This window comes from Labeo rohita, chromosome 2 (assembly GCF_022985175.1).
Source record: "Labeo rohita strain BAU-BD-2019 chromosome 2, IGBB_LRoh.1.0, whole genome shotgun sequence".
NCBI lineage: Eukaryota > Metazoa > Chordata > Actinopteri > Cypriniformes > Cyprinidae > Labeo > Labeo rohita.
In genome coordinates, this window is record NC_066870.1 from 10,311,317 (window position 1) to 10,328,082 (window position 16,766).

The 16,766-nt window shown below is 35.6% G+C and overlaps 2 protein-coding genes across 3 annotated transcripts; one reads left to right on the forward strand and one right to left on the reverse strand.

Annotated features, from left to right (window-relative positions):
* Nucleotides 1–1,269: 1,269 nt before the first annotated feature.
* cwc25 (CWC25 spliceosome associated protein homolog) lies at nt 1,270–14,247 on the forward strand. Of its 2 annotated transcripts, XM_051125654.1 has the most exons (9): nt 1,280–1,599; nt 2,068–2,240; nt 5,671–5,907; nt 9,223–9,292; nt 9,760–9,887; nt 10,071–10,137; nt 12,167–12,372; nt 12,571–12,735; nt 12,980–14,247. In XM_051125654.1, exons 1-9 carry the CDS (start codon nt 1,582–1,584, stop codon nt 13,092–13,094), a joined length of 1,179 nt encoding a protein of 392 aa, XP_050981611.1. In that variant the 5' UTR covers nt 1,280–1,581; the 3' UTR covers nt 13,095–14,247. The 2 variants fall into 2 exon arrangements, with proteins under 2 accessions (XP_050981619.1, XP_050981611.1); XM_051125662.1 differs by lacking the exon at nt 2,068–2,240 and having other exon boundaries at nt 1,270–1,599.
* Nucleotides 14,248–15,466: 1,219 nt separating this feature from the next.
* sst2 (somatostatin 2) lies at nt 15,467–16,265 on the reverse strand. The gene is made up of 2 exons (XM_051092665.1): nt 16,036–16,265; nt 15,467–15,891 (listed from the first exon to the last, which is right to left on the reverse strand). Exons 1-2 carry the CDS (start codon nt 16,171–16,173, stop codon nt 15,697–15,699), a joined length of 333 nt encoding a protein of 110 aa, XP_050948622.1. The 5' UTR covers nt 16,174–16,265; the 3' UTR covers nt 15,467–15,696.
* Between the last annotated feature and the right edge of the window lie 501 nt (nt 16,266–16,766).

A 16,766-nucleotide genomic window follows, 5' to 3' on the forward strand; every position in this document is an offset into this window, starting at 1 on the left:
TATTAAGGGGATTTTAGGCACTCTGTTTCGCGTCATGCCTAACAATGATAGATGATGTTAGCTGTTATAAATTAACTGTAAACCACAGTTTCACGGGGGTTATTGCTTTAATAAAGTGGTTATTTCATATACGTACTAAGGTTTTGCAAAATAAAACAGCAAATAAAGTGTAATGATATTAATAAAAACAGTATTCTTCCACCAAACAATGTAGTACTTCAGAACCAGTTGTGGTTGCAACTTGCAACAAAGTGGTTGCAAAGCAACACACAAAAGTAAACAAAGGTGTATGTTTGTAGAGTACACAACTTTGAATGCGGCTCAACCAATCAGAATCAAGGATCGGAACTATCCGTTTTATAAAGGAAATCTGTTTTACTGTAATATATTTTCTTACTCATCTGTAATTTTATATCAATATGGTACAAAGTTATCCTATTTATGATAAACAAGATCCAAATTAATCTAAAAGTAATCTAATTATATTACCTAAAATGTGTAATGTAATGGATTGCGTTACTAACTACAATTTTTGTGTATGTAATTTGGAATCAGTAATGGATTACAATTTGTAAGTAATCTACTCAGCTCTGTATTAAAAGTGCTACACAAATAAATGTATATTCTTTTTTCTCCTCTCCACATCAGTAGGGAAACCACACATTCATACTGCTTTCTGTGAGTGACTGAAGCATTCTCATGCAGCACAGCAAACCATGATAGAGACTATACAAGGACAACATGTTTTTCAGTTTATTATAAATGTGTAAATCCATTGCTGTAAATAAATGCATAACAAAAGTTAATATACATAAAATATATAATCAAATGTGTAAAAATAATGTTTTAAGTTATTTTAATAGGAACATATTTATATATTAATAATCAAGGGGTGCACACGATTCAAAAACATTAAACAAGATTAATTTTCACTTAATTAACCACGTGTGATTTTTTCAAAACAACAGCAAACACGGTCTTTATCCAAGGTAACTTACACACTAATCCTCAAATATTAGCGTATTATATCTGAAAATCATTGATATACCTACATATACATATACATATACATATTGTATTTATTGTAAATAATGTATTTATTGACCACAAATTACCAGAAATCGCAGTTCATACTACGCCATATCGTAATTACCATAATTTCGAGATGACAACATGTGACGTTCTATTCGGAGCAGTTCATGCTTTTCTATGGCAACACTATCAACGCCTAAACAGAGCCTACGATGGTCATGTGGTACAAGTCGCAGCTAGGACGTAAACGCTTTTTACAAGTTGGAATCTCGTAATTACGGCGTGAACGCACCTTTAATGTATTCCAATTGCCAGCCATGAACTTCCTGGAGCGTGAATCACGTGACGATCAAGCATTTTTGAACTTCCGTTGGTGCAGCCGTCTTTCTCTCTTTCTCTCAACGGCTCTGGTTGCCAAAAAAACTCGAGAGAAGAAGAAGTAGAACGGCTCTGGTTCCGGCTTCGTTCCTTACCTAAACGTAGACGTGTAAATACACGCCAGCAAGAATTTCTAACACATAATAATATTATTAATACGGTCTCAACAACATGGGAGGTGGTGACCTTGTAAGTACAGTTTTTTTTGTTTGTTTTTTTTTTACGTGCTGTTGTTGTTGTTTGCTAATGCTAATGCTAACCACTCTGGCCTAATTCAACTTGTTTATGAAAACGTACCAATTTCACTCACTGGCCATAAATAAAACAAACCTAACGGTTACAGGGCTCTACGCTCTACGATTTTTCTTTTTAGGAGCACTGTAGAGCTCTGAGGTATCAATTCATGTCACCTTTATTTATATAACGCTTTATATAATCCAAATGTGTCAAAGCAGATTTACTGTGTTAAACGGGAAAATAATGTTTCAGTAATGCAAACAAAATTCTGTTGTAAAGCAGCTCTTAAAAGAGGGCAATATTAAACAGCCAGTTTTTCAGTTAGTCAATTCTTCTTTGATTGAGTGATCCTATCATCCAGTTTATCATTTAATAAAAGGTATTAACACAAATCTGTATTATCTCCACACATACCACCAGAACTTAAAAAAGAGTTGGCATCCGCAAACTCTGAAAAACATCGAGCGAGTGTGGAAAGCGGAGCAGAAACATGAAGCAGAGAGGAAGAAGATCGAGGAGCTGCAGAAGGAGCTTAAAGAGGAGCGAGCCAGAGAAGAGATTACCAGATATGCACAAGAGACAGGCGCTGTAAAGTGTGTGACATTCAGCCACATTCTCTCATTTTTCACAGTCAGTCCACAAAGCAGTTTCATGAAAGCAATTGATTATAACCAGTGTTGGGCAGTAACGCATTACTTTGTAACGCGTTACTGTAATTAGATTTTTTTTTGTTTAGTAATGGAGTAATTTAACGCGTTATAATTTTTAAACTAGTAATTAGACTATCGTTACAAGCATGGGTTACCGATGCGTTACATCATTGCTGACAGAATGTGATTTATAATGTAGATTATAAAAAGGGTGTTGGCTACCACACGCGACGTCCTCTACCTGAGAACTACTTTGACTGGAAAGCGCCTGTGAGGCGGATACTACCAATGAAAACATAGTCAGCATGGAGAGCGGAAAGCACGCGGTCTGTAGCTGAAATACAATCATTATTAGGGGCCAAGCACCGGAGGTGCGGTGGCACCTATTGTATCCGTTGGCGTTATTATTATTCCGCTTCTTCTTCCTCTTCCGCCGCAAGTCTATGGCAGCCCATAGAACCGCTTGCGGGAAAGTTGTATAATTTTGCACACTGATAGAGGACAGTCCCAACATTAACCATAGCAAGTTTGGAGTCTCTAACTCAAACTCTCTAGCGCCACCACTTGTCCAAACTTTCAAAAGATTTATGCTAATAACGTTTGAACCGTAAGTCACACAACAAAAATTATTTTTTCCTCTGATTCCTTGGCTTATGCCGAGTTGAATGGACACCAAAATTCAAAAATCGTAAGGTTTAGTTTTTTCGCTATTCTCAATTGTTCGTAAAACCTACTTTTTCGAACTCGTCCTAGGCCGTTGCACCGATTGTCACAAAAATTGATCCAGATCATCTTCAGACCACGCTGGCAAAAAGTTATGGAATTCAAGTCGATTCGTCCAGCCGTTCACGAATAACACGCGAAAGAATTCTACGAAAAGCTAGCAAAAATCAATGTGAGGCTATATCTCCGTAACAGTTTGGCATATTGACACCAAACTTGGTGTGTGTTATAACAAGCATGACCTGAGTCTACCTGCAGTGTTTCGGTGCAGTGCCCCCCTAGTGGTCAGGAGATACGAAAAATGGCTATTTTTCTTTATAACGTCTGAATGATTTGTCCAAAAATCACAAAACTGGTCTCTTTAGATTCGGTGTGTCATACCGAGTCGAACCATATCCAATTTTCCCATGTCAGCCATTTTGGGTGTCGGCCATTTTGAATTTAGCTTTAAAATGCTGTATCTTGAGAACGGATTAGCGTATCGTTTCGACATTAATTACAAAAATGTTCGGCACCATGCCCTGAATGTACATAAAAATTTTGGGGCCAGCGCCACCTTGTGGTCAAAAGTTATAGCGAAATTTAAAAAAATGCTAATAACTTTTGCGTACATTAGCCTATTGAAATAAAACTGATTTTGATAGATTCCTTTGGTCATGCTGAGAACACCGATACCAATTTTGCCAATTTTGGCTGAACTTCCTGTCCGCCATTTTGATTCATGTTGAAAACCTACTTTTTCGAACTCCTCCTAGACCGTTTGTCCAATTTTCACCAAATTTGACTCAGATCATCTTCAGACCATGCTGGCAAAAAGTTATGGATTTTGTGTCGATACACAAAACCGTTTTCGTTTAGCGCATCAACGAATTTACTGGAAAGATGCCAAATTGCATCCGAGTCTGTATCTCTGCAAAGCTTTGACATATTGACACCAAATTTTATATGTGCTATTGTCAGCACACTCTGACCAAGCCACATCAATTTGGTAACAGTGCCACCCATGGATCAGAAGTAATACGCCATTCACTAAACATTAAAAATGAAATTTACAAAAATGCTAATAACTTCTGTTTACATTAGCCTATTGGAATGAAACTGATGCCAATAGATTCCTTGGGTCAAGTCGAGAACATTGATGCCCATTTTACCGAAATTGGCCAAACTTCCTGCCCGCCATTTTGATTAATGTACAAAACCTACTTTTTCGAACTCCTCCCAGACTGTTAGTCCGATCTTCACCAAATTTGACTCAGATCATCTTCAGACTATGCTGGCAAAAAGTTATGGATTTCGTGTCGATATACGAAACCGTTTTCGTTTAGCGCATCAACAAATTTGCTGGAAAGATGCCAAACTACATCTGAGGCTGTATCTCTGCAAAGCTTTGACATAATGACGGCAAACTTTGTGTGTGTCATTGTCATTTCACACAGAACACGTCACATGAATTTGAAAACAGCACCACCTGTTGGTCAAAAGTGATAAGCCATTAAATTTTATTACGATTGGTTGTATTTATGATTTTTCAGCCATTTCAACTGATATTATCCTAAAATGACTTAAGTTACTCACTGTTGTAGTCGGTCTGCTGCTGTGCTTAACTCCTCATTCTGCCTCTTTTGTGCTTGGCCCCGCAATTGCTGCTTGCAGCTATATTTTTGAGTTTATTTCTGTCAAAAGCAAGAACATTATTGTGCGTTGTCAATTAGAGGGGAAGAAAGCCTTTTCAACCGTGAAAAACTCCATATCCAATTTAAAACCTCTGAAAGGGCAGAACGGCACATTAAAACTTACTGAGAATGTACCGGGTGCGGAGAGCAACGCATCAGCTTCTGTTGTCGTACCGCGCTGCTCTCTGTTGCGTCGAGTCCAATGAGAGTGGTCTCTAATCCACTGGTACTGGACTTGACACAACAGAGAGTACAAAACCTGCGCGGTACAAGACTTGATGGGCGAGTGCGGGTGCGGGCGCGGTCGGGTAGAGACTCGTGTGTGCGGGATGCGATAGAATAAAATGATTTGCGGGACTCCCGCAAAATAGAACTGTCTAAAATAAAATATCTAAAACAAATGAACTGCTATTCATGTATTGCACAAAAGCAACAAGACCAACTATATAAAAAAAAAACACGATTAACAGGCTCTGAAGCATAGGTGGAGTTTCTGTTTATAACGTGTTTGCAGTGTTGAATAATGTTGAACAATTTCTGAAATGCAATGGACAATCAGAGAATCCACTCACCGCTTGAAATGCCGTGCATTCTGCAACCACGCACACAGCAGCCTATTGCTTTTAGTTAAAATAACAGCGGTTTGTGAATGTTCATGCTTTAATAACAAATATTTTATCGGAGCGTTTATGCTGGGATGGTAGGCAGTTACAAGTTTTTACGTAAATTGGATGTACTGAAAAAAGTAACGTAACGAGTAATGTAACTAATTACTTTTGAAATAAAGTAATCAGAACAGTAATTTGATTACTTTTTAGAGGAGTAATCAGTAATTTAATTACATTTTCAGAGTAACTTGCACAACACTGATTATAACACATAATGTGTGATTGGACTTTGTAATAATAACTGACTTACAGTCATGTAATAATATATGTAGTAATATCACATTTATATCAAATTTCTCTATGTTGCAGGAAGAAAGATGACCGTTTGGACTGGATGTACCAGGGCCCAGCAGGACAGATTTCTCGGGAGGAATACCTTCTTGGTCGCCCCATTGACAAGCAGATCACACAGCAGTATGAGGAAACTGACAGTGGTCCATCAGCTGAGACAGGCCTCCTGCCTGGTTCCATATTTAACCCTACAACTTCTGTCTCTACTAATGATATAGCTGCCAAGATCAGAGAAGACCCTCTTTTTGAGATCCGGTAAGTTGGAATGGTATTTTTATTTTTAACTTAAAGGAGAAGTCAACTTCCAGAACAACAGTTTACAGATAGTGTACTCTCCCCCTTGTCATCCAAGATGTTCATGTCTTTCTTTCTTCAGTCGTAAAGAAATTCTGTTTTTTGAGGAAAACATTTCATAATTTTTCTTCATATAATGGACTGGTATGGTGCCCCGAGTTTGAACTTTCAAAATGCAGTTTAAATGCGGCTTCAAACGATCCCAAATGCGGTTGTAAACGATCTCAGCGGAGGAAGAAGGGTCTTATCTAGCGAAACGATCGGTTATTTTAACAATTAACGGCAAAATGAATGTTTAGAAATGTAAACTATTGATATTTCCTGCTGACACACTATAGCAAAAATAGAAATATCTGATTTTAAAAAAAAAAGACTTTTGCACAGTACTGCATATATAAAAAATATGTGTGCGTGTGTTTGTGTGTGTGAAATATAATATTATAATTTAATATTAAACTATTTTTGCGTAATTATCAGAAGACGACCATTTAACCTTTCGTGTGTCCTTTACCTAATGGTCTACACTTCACCTAATACGCCTATAGGTGACACATGCTCTTCATTTAACCTACTATAAGAGCTTTATAAAATGGTAAATCAATACAAAATGCAGTAGGCCTACATAAGTAAACTGAACACTGCTTACCTGTATAACTTCTGGTAACCCATGGTTTTGGTAGCTGCTTTGTAATCGGTGTTGACATTAGATTTAAGTAACTCAATTTAGTTGCAAATGAGACAATCCACAGATCCAGATTGCTCCACAAATGCAAATTCATACAGATGGATGGTAGTGCTGCACGATTAATCGTATCGCAATCGCAATCGCGATGTCAGCCTGTGCGATTATATGACGGCAAAATGTTGTGATTATATAAAATAAGTGTGGACTTGAGAACACATACTTTCTGAGACAGTTTGCTGATTTTCCGTACCGCTAACAACACAAACAAACAAACAAAAAAGATTAAAACAAAAAATCTGACAGTCTCTCAGTATAGGCAGTGCACGTGTGGCGTGCGCGTGTGCGTGCGTGTTCACTTAATTGTGTGCGCAGCGTGGATGGATGGCGAGGAGATCGACACTGATCTGGTAGCCAAAAAAAAAAAAAAAAAAAAAAACGACCTGTTTTATGGCGATATTTTGGATTTGAGATTACTGCCATTGACCAGAGAGAGGTACTGTGCAAGAATTAGAGGCCCTGTTACACCTGGTATTAACATGCGTTTTCTGATGCGTCGATCTGATCACAAGTGGACAATGCTAAGTACAGGTGTAAATAGGGGTGTAAAACGTTTTCAGCTTGTCCACTTTTGACCACATCCACTTTTCAAAATCCCGTTTGTGTCCCCCTCACTTTCAAATTTGTTTGTTAAATTAAAGTCTTGTATTGTAGAAAGCACGCTCAGCACCGCTGAAAATTCGCACGATCCTTAAACCGAAACCGAAAGTAAAACAAAAAAAGCATAAGCAATTTTAATACGCGCTTTTAGAGAGCAGTTCCACAGTGTGCGCAAATTAGGCTACATAACATATATGTTGTTAATTGTATGTATCCTATAATAGGTTGTGTAGTTGTCTGTAGCTCTGTGTCATGCTTGAAAAAATTGCTCTCTATCTGCACTTTGAATATTGAGAGAGTAGCCTAGCCTACTTTGATTATGGCTGCACTGTTGTTTGCACTTAATACAGCTATTTTTTGTTTAGACTATTTTTATTTATACTGTTTTTATTTATATTTGTAAAAAAGGAGGTCAAACGTTCTAGAAGCTCATAATTCATGTACAGTTCTAATGTCAGAAGAGAATCATACAGACATACTAATGTCTGACATGAAATCATACAGGAGAGATGCCAGTCAGTTGAGTTTGTAATGTATGTAAATGCAGGAATGTGGTCAGAAGTGGTCGAAAGTGGACAGAAGAGACGGATTAAAACGCCAGGTGTAAACGACTGTGTCTCCATTGTCCACTTGTGATCCGATCGACCAAAAACATATCCAGTTTCCTTTCAGTTTACACAGAGTATATGTTATATTCTTCATAAATATCCGTTTGTTTGGACAAAGTGTTTAAAATATCTTATTTTTGTAAAAATGTGTATGTTTTTATTTATTTTTTTATTTAATTAAGCTTTACTTTTGAGAAAATAAGTTTACATTAATGCAAATGCTATTTCATTTTGTAAAAATAATTTATTTGAAACCACATCTAGTTTTACAAATACACATTTCAGCATTATCACTAATCTGTGTGTGCATTTTCCTTAAAAACCCATCAAGTTGATTCACAATACCATTTATTATAATCACAATCGTGTATCGCAATATTGACGTCAATAATCACAATATGAAAATTTTCCCAAATCGTGCAGCCCTAATGGATGGATATTTAATGTCCTTTTTTTTTTTTTTTATAAATACACAGGCAGTATATCACAAATATTATGGTCAAGATTCGAGTTTGGATTTATTACAGTTTGTCTCTGAGAAAGTTCACAGATTTAATAGCAGCAAATAGCACGAGCAGCCCCGTGAAGGCTGACTTTTTGTATTCCACTTTCATTTGAACAGAATATTGCAATTGAATGTTTAGATTGCTAAATTCCAGTATCCACCTTTCTTTAAATCTTTTCAGCAGCAATTCTTGATCAAGTGCAGTACTAACACTGTGTTTGAAGGATATGCTCTGGTGCATCAAATCAAGCACTCTGTAATGACAGGTAAACTGTCTGACCAGGCAGTTGTTTGTTATGAGAAGTGTTCCACAAAAGAGCTGGTTTGCAGACAGTTATAAGAATTGATGTTACAAATACATCTTTTGAATATACTGTGTGAACTCATTGTTCTGTCAGCTTGGAGAGCTTTACTTTACAGTAAGTTCTTCAATAAGTTTTATCCATTGTTTTTTTTTTTTTGTTTTTTTTTTTGTTTTTTTTAAATCTAATTTTTTGTCTCTGGTTTCTCTTTCTAATTAACCTTACATTGGGTTAGTCGCTTGATTATTTTTCTTGTGCTTCGTTCCCACCCTTCTAAATTATGTTGCATTGATAAGGAGTTATCACAAACTAGGACTGTTTAGTTCTGCTATCTTACAATCAATATATAATATAAGTTAAAGTGTTGCCTATGTAACCATTTAAAACTTGAAGTGGCGATGAGGTCTTAAATGTATGGAAAGAGTCTTAAATAGGTATTAAATGTAACTCAGTGATTCCTCTATATACCCTGTTCAAATGTTAACTGTGTGAAAAATATGTAACTGATTTCGTTTTCAGCAAACGTGAGGAGGAGAAGAAGAGAGGGGTTCTCACAAATCCTGTTAAAATGAAAGAAATCCAAAAGATGGTGAGTAGTGTAGTTTGCATGATATTTTGTGATATTTTAAGTGCTTTCAATATTGTAGAGTTAATTTACTTTCCTTTCTAAATGAATGACAAGAAGCTGCATTGGAAATGTAATTGACTGAAATATAAATTTACCTAACAACAGTTCAAGAAATTCTACAGTTAATGGCATACTGGGAAACAACGTACTGTATTTCACTCTGGTCCAAAAAAATGGTTAATTTATTAAATATGATGTTAGACTTCTTAAACGTTCTATGTCTCAATTATTTTTTTTAAGACTTTTTATTAGATTACAAAAATAATAATAAGGTTTTTTTTAAAATGAATAAATTCTGCTTAAAATCTAATTCTACTTGGAATAATGCATGTTACCTCAGTTAGAATTTAGAAATTGAATTGGAAAAAAAGAAAATTTCAGCTCTGTCAACACTGGTCTTTTTTTATTTTTTGTTTTTCCCAACATAGTTGCGTCACAATCTTGAGAAGGAAAAAAAGAAGAAACAAAAAAAGAAAAGAGAGGAGAAAGAGAGGAAGAAGGAGAAAAAGCACAGAAAGAGGAGTTCAAGCTCTGATGAGGACGACACAAAGCATAGGTACAGTTGTATTATTATTATTATTATTATTATTATTATTATTATTATTATTGTTTATTTATTTATTTAAATTTAAATTACTTACTTATAATTTACTGGCATAAATTTCACTTTATAGTTACACACAGTGTACCTAATTTAAATAAGTTCATTAACAATATGTGTATCTGTTTTGCCAACCAGGTCAAAAGAGAAGCGATCAGATGTCGCAACCTCTTACAGACATCACAAATCAGGCTATGGACTACAAGTAAGCATTCAAGACTTGCAAGTAAACACCCACTTCTATGATGGGCTAACAGGTTTACTTATTAAAATTAAAAGATGCTGCTGTGACATACTTTGAAAAAAAAAAACATGGGTCATTTGGGCTAAAAACATAAATACTCAGTACAGTGTATATTAAAAAGTCAATAGTGGTAAAAACACCTTTACTTAAACTTGTAATGTCTTGCGACATTAATGTTGGATCCAAAATAGTCAGACTTAGCATTGCATCATCGTTTTTCATTCAGTCTCTCTCTATTGTTTTTTTTTTTTTTTTTTTTTTTTAAGCACTTGCTCTTCAATTCTGTATATTATTATTTTTAGAGGAATTATGCAGTTGTAAACACTTAACTATTGTCCTAACCAACTCCTAACCCTAAACATACCCATTACCCATAGTTCCCAACTTTTTTTTTACCATGGTACAGTTTTGATAAGTACAATATCCCACGGCAAACATTTTTTTTTTCCTTTCCATTTTGCCTGTTATTGCCAGCTGCATACATTTTGGCACAGTTGTTTTTTTGTTTTGTTTTGTTTTGTTTTGTTTTAATTGAAATTTTACTATTTCACCCCCATTTCCTTTAATAAATCTATTTTGCACTAGGTACAAAAAAAAGTTCCTCTCAGGATCTTAAAGACAAAAATGTCCCCATTGAAACCCATTAAAACTGCTATTTTTAATTACAGTGCTATTTAACTACTGTAAAATTATGCAGTTTTTGTAAATAGACTTTCATTCTGTTGGCAAGGCTTCAAATTAAAAAAAAATTACCAGATGGTACCTTTTTTTTCCAGATCTGGCCAATAAAGCAAATACTTGCTTTATTCCTGTTTTCTACTTCTGTATATTATAGAGCCAATTGGATAAATAATGATGTTATAATTATGTGGGTGTGTTGGTATGGATGTCAGAGTGTGGTTCGTATGCATGTCATTAAAAAAAATTGTGTGTGTGTGTGCTCGTAATATTTGAGAGAGAGAAACTGCAAATCACAAATCCAACCACTGTGTGCACCAGCGGAGTTTTGCTGGCATCTAATGGAGAAGATTCAGTACTAAGCCCAAACAAAATCTTCCTGAAAGCTCATTTTTTGAGATATCAACCACAAATTTGGAACACAACTTGTTTAGATTTATGCCTTTGATTTTCTAGCAGGTTTAGAAGTCAACATTTATCATAAAATAAATATTTTATATAAAATATTGTTCATAAAGCATTTTCATAAACTTAAACCTTTATAACTTCTTTTTTTTTTTTTTTTTTTTTTTGGTTTCACTTTTTATTTTATTTTTTTTCACTTCAGCAATAATATGCAATGGGTCTTCTTTAAAATGAGACCAAACTTGACTCTGTACTCCCAAGCTTCAAATTTTTATGCACTAGGTACACAAAATTGTTCCTCTCAGGACCTTAAGGACAAAAATGTCCACATTGAAACCCATTAAAACTGCAATTTTTAATCGCAGTCTCATTTAACTGTAAAATGATGCGTTTTTTGTTAATAGACCTGCATTCTGTTTGTCACGGCTAAAAAATTATTATTATTATTTTTTTTTTTATCTCAACAATAATCTGCCATGGGTCTTCTGTAAAATGAGACCAAACATAAGTCTGTGCTCCCAAGCTTCAAATTTTTATGACAGTTTTTTTGACATGGACATTTTTATCCACTAAGGACCTATGTGCAACTTTTTTTTTTTTTTTTTGATGCACAAGGGTTAAACTAACTAGAACGTTTTGAGTTTTGAAACTTGCAGGATGTTTTATAGTACATTGACCTGTTGTACATCAAAAAATCAAGGGAAATTTGATTTCTCAGCTCATGACCCCTTTAAAGTAGAAAAAGTACTGGATCTGCTTAACCACATTGATTTACCTTTATTTACTTTTTGACATCCACACCACTGCTTAACACTGATCTGGTAGTATTTATCAAATATGATTTTTGTCATCTTAAATTTGTGAAAAAATGATTGTGCCTGATTATTTCCTTTCTTAACTGTTTCAGATACCAGCAAACAGATCTCATCATTCGTCAGTGTCTAACCACACAGATCACAGTTCAAGAGCCAGGAGTCGATCCCCATTGTCTCATAAAACAGACAGGGACAATCACTACTCCACAAGAGTGTCAGAGCAGAGACCTAAAACCAAATCCCCCAGCACATCAAGACACAGAGACCGCTATCAAAGACAATACAGTAACTACAGCAAGTATGATATGTTAATGACTTGATAATTTAATCTCGCACATATAGCAAGCATGAATGTTTTATTCTTGTCTATATAAATTATTCAGAACACGAGTTTATCAAAAAACTTTGGCATGAATACATTTTATTAGTTTGTTTTACTGTAAAGACATTCAGTTTTGTCAGCTACAAAGAATGCAACCTTTTCTCCCTCTCTCAGGCACCTCTCAGCTGAAGAGTTGGAAAAGAGGAGAAGGGAAATGATGGATTTTGCCAATGAAAGAGAAGTGGAAAGACAAAATAATGTGCAGAGGTACAAGCAACAAGAGGAACAGGAGAAAGCCAGAGACAATGCCAAACAGGACCATCATGCTGGATTCATACAGTCAGTATTTAAATTACTGAAATGTAATTAAACAGAAAATGCTTCTGATATACCCGGTAGTTTTATTTATGGCAGTGGCAGTCTAAATCTGTTCTATTAATTCTGCTCTGCCACCAATGTGGAAATGGGTAAAGCACTTGGCACTAAGTCCTACTGGAAATTATGTCCTTGTATTTGGTTAGCCATACAATGATTTGGGTGATAATGAATTGCTCACTAATTAATTTATAAATCTGTTTGACAGTGACATGAAACTAGAGAGTGCTGCCACCTCCTCTCTGGAAGACCGTGTGAAGAGAAACATTCACTCTATTCAGAGGACCCCTGCTGCTCTGGAGAAGAACTTCATGAGAAGATGAGACCTTAAAGAACATTGAAACTTTTACCTGTCTTTTGTAAGATTTGTAATTTTTAATTAACATTTTGATGCCAGATCATGATTGTAAATAAAATGTCCAAATGATACTTCAGCAAATTGTCTGAAACTTGTTCACATGTTGTTAACATTAACATTTTATTTTGTAAACTTGTTAACATTTTATTTTGGAAAGACGAAAAGTTGGTCAAAAACATACCTTTACACACAAACTGCTCACCAACTGCACCTTTCAGATGCCACCTTTATTTGATTTGATTTATTTTTAGCTTAGCTGTCATGGAATGGAATGCACAGATTGTGAGATATCAGAGACAGCAGAGGATATATCTATGCTGCCTTTAAAAATCCAAAGTATCTCAGGAGACAGGAAGTGAAGCTAACACTCAATTCGGACATGCCTTGATGCCTTCCTACCTTGGAATGCATCACCCGAAAGCAGGATTTTTCAGATATCAGACGCAGCAAAAGACTCACACCAGTCGGCCAATAGGGGGACACTACAGCAATCAAAAACATATATACATATATGCGCCCGTCATTCGCTAACTTTCCTGTCTCAATTACTCTGCTTTGCATCATTGATTATGTTGCATGAGTGCCCACTACTGGCGGAACTCTTGCAATGGGATGAATTGGAATGTCCTAAGCCCTTGATCAGTTGGAATCCGCAATGGAGTTTATTTACATTTTTTTTCCCCTTACGAATTAGTTTGATGCAACATTCTATATGTATATAGCAGGGATAAGCAACGTTGATTCTGGAGTGCTGATGACCCGCAGAGTTCAGTTCCAACTCTAATCAAACACACCTGAACAAGCTAATTAAGGACGTCAGGATTTTTTTCAAGGTTGGAACTCTGCAGGACATGGGCACTTCAAGACCAACGTTGCCTATCCCTGATATATAGGTATATAACGATCAGCCTAACAGGTTACAAAGTTTAAAATGGGTAATAAAGGTAATAAAATGAACTTAAGAAAACATGTAAACCAGTTAAAACAGTAGTATATATAAAATCATTGCAATAAGTAGAGCAATAAAACACGTCCCTTTGTGTGACAGTGTCACATGTATGCTTGGGGTATTTTAAATGTTTATTTATTTATTTATTTTATTTTATATATTATAAAGTTGTTTGGGGTGGGGATAAATTAAATGAGATCTGCAATGATGTCATAATCGTGTTGCATTGAGGTCTGTGGAGCAGCCTGAAATGTGAGGGTCTGACCATTTATACTTTACTTCTCCTTTTAACAAAGTGGAACACACTTCAAAATGTCAGTGGGGATTCCTCTAAGGCAGGAGTTTGCAAACTTAAACTCGAGCCATTTCGGCCCCTTTCCCACCGAATAAGATTCATGTGGAGACAAAATATTTGATCCCCACATAAAGATAATACAGCATATAGCTAAAGTTTTATATTCAGTTATGTTACAGGGCAGGGGAGTAGCAATCATTTTAGTGTTTTTGTTATATATTTTATTAATGACAATGTTATTGTTATGATTGTATTATCAGTGTAATAATTTATACTAAAACACTTTTTCGATCTCTATTACAGAATAAGGCAGAAAATATAGTTTATAGCTTCTGTACTGTAATTAATGCTATGCCAATTACCACTGTATCATTTATATACTTTAATTATTACCTGGAAAAGACTTGAAAACACACATAAACCATATATTGTCGCAATGCTTTATTGACTTCACATTTCATCATTTAAGGTTTATGCTTGTTAGTCTGTTCCGTATCGTGAGTGGAAAAAATGTCCTTGAGAAAAGTTTAGGATTTAAATACTTATATATATATATATATATATATATATAGTTTACTACAAATTAAATGAATTAAATATTAATGGTCTACGAATTGAATAATGCATTAAAAATGAATCATTTTAGACTTAATTTAATAACTAAATCATTTTGCATGCATTTAATAACAGTTTTATATTGAACTGTAAAAGCTATTAAATAGCCTATATTCAACCAACGCAAACTTGTTACTGCTGTAGTTTTGTTACTCTGAATTCAGTCTGAATCATTTAAGACTAAGCTCTATTTTTTTACATCAGCTTGTCAGATGTCAGTTATTACTGTCAATCATATCAAATGACTCGCAAAACTTTTCCTCAAATTGTGAATGGATTATGTAGCGAAAACGAGCAAAGGACACTCCTATTACGGCACAGTACAGTTGACCGGAAACTTTTATAGTAAGTTTCACTGCAGGCGTAGCGCAAATATGTGAATGAATGTTCCGCAGTAAAGTTCAACGGATTTCGAAACTTTTTTGTAACATCCAATAGCAAAAGCCCAGCAGCACACAAAATAACACTGGCCAACATGTTTATGCTGTATTCAGTTTATTGCAAACAGTCAATGCTTCAGAGCAAGACAGAGAAGAGATAAGCGATCGAGGAACACCCTTAACAGATAAGGGCTACAATTACTCAGGCTCACTTGAAAGACGGACACTGTCATATGATGAGTGAATTCAGAAAAGGGAACAAGCATATGATTGGCATCATGTTGATTGTCGCAAAGGCCTCTGTTTTGGACTCGTTGGTTGCCTGTGGTTAGCAAGCAGTTCTGGATTTCCAGAAGTAGTTCTTGCAGCCTGGTTTTTTTGGCTCATTGTCTCCACTGTTTCTCCTCATTAGGTCCAGTCCACTCTGTAGAATTCCCAGAGATGGGCTGTCAGACTGGATGGCTGCTGGGTCTGAGTTACTGAACAGCCACTGAAGCTCTGGAAGGGCATATCTCTCTGGCATCTGTTAATTCAATTAAATCAGTTTTTCAGGTTAGACAGAAAAAATAAGATTTTATTATGCCTTAAAAACAATATATGCTTCAAAGATGGTGTATTGCTGCTATTCAAGTGCAATGAGGTTTAGAGTTCTACTTTAAAGTCTTACCTCTTCATCAGTAGGAGTGCCATGAGATGCCTGTAGCGCAGAGTTCAAAACCATATGAGATCGACCACATGATATGATGCTTGCTGTCACGGCCAAACAGAACAGGGAGATGGTGAAGTGAAGTTGGGATGAAGCCATCGCAGACGTTTTGAAGGATGTGGCTTGTTCAACCTTGGTTCAAGCCTCTGCGTCTGCACTGTGCTCCCTAAGTGTGTCTTTTAGCTTATCCATACTGTGTTTTATACTGGTACCTTCTCTTACACAGAGTAAAAATTAGTTACGCACTGAGAAGTTTTACAAATTAAAAATTAACAAGTTCAACTGGTTGCAGCTGGCATCTACTGGTCAGATGTAACTTCAAATACAGTTCCATCTTCAGCAAAGTAACTGGTGTTTCCTGCTGTCCAAACACAGAATGCATCCACATGAAGCAGGACCCCCCCCCAATAAACTGCTAATTAGCCCCCAATAAATTGATCTGTTGCTAAAGTAACTTTGCTACCAATGTTTCTTGGTCATAAATTCTTGATGGCCATCACTGGCAAAAGGATGTTACCAGGAAACATGTCAACCTTTCTTTGAACAGTTTATTACCTACATCTTTCTGCATCGACTATAAATCTAGGAAACTAAATATATAGACCATTTTGGATGCAAAAACCTCTAAGTCCATCTGACTTTATTTCTTTTGAATTACCTTTTTTTATCAAGCTCCTATGTTTAGGTTTAGT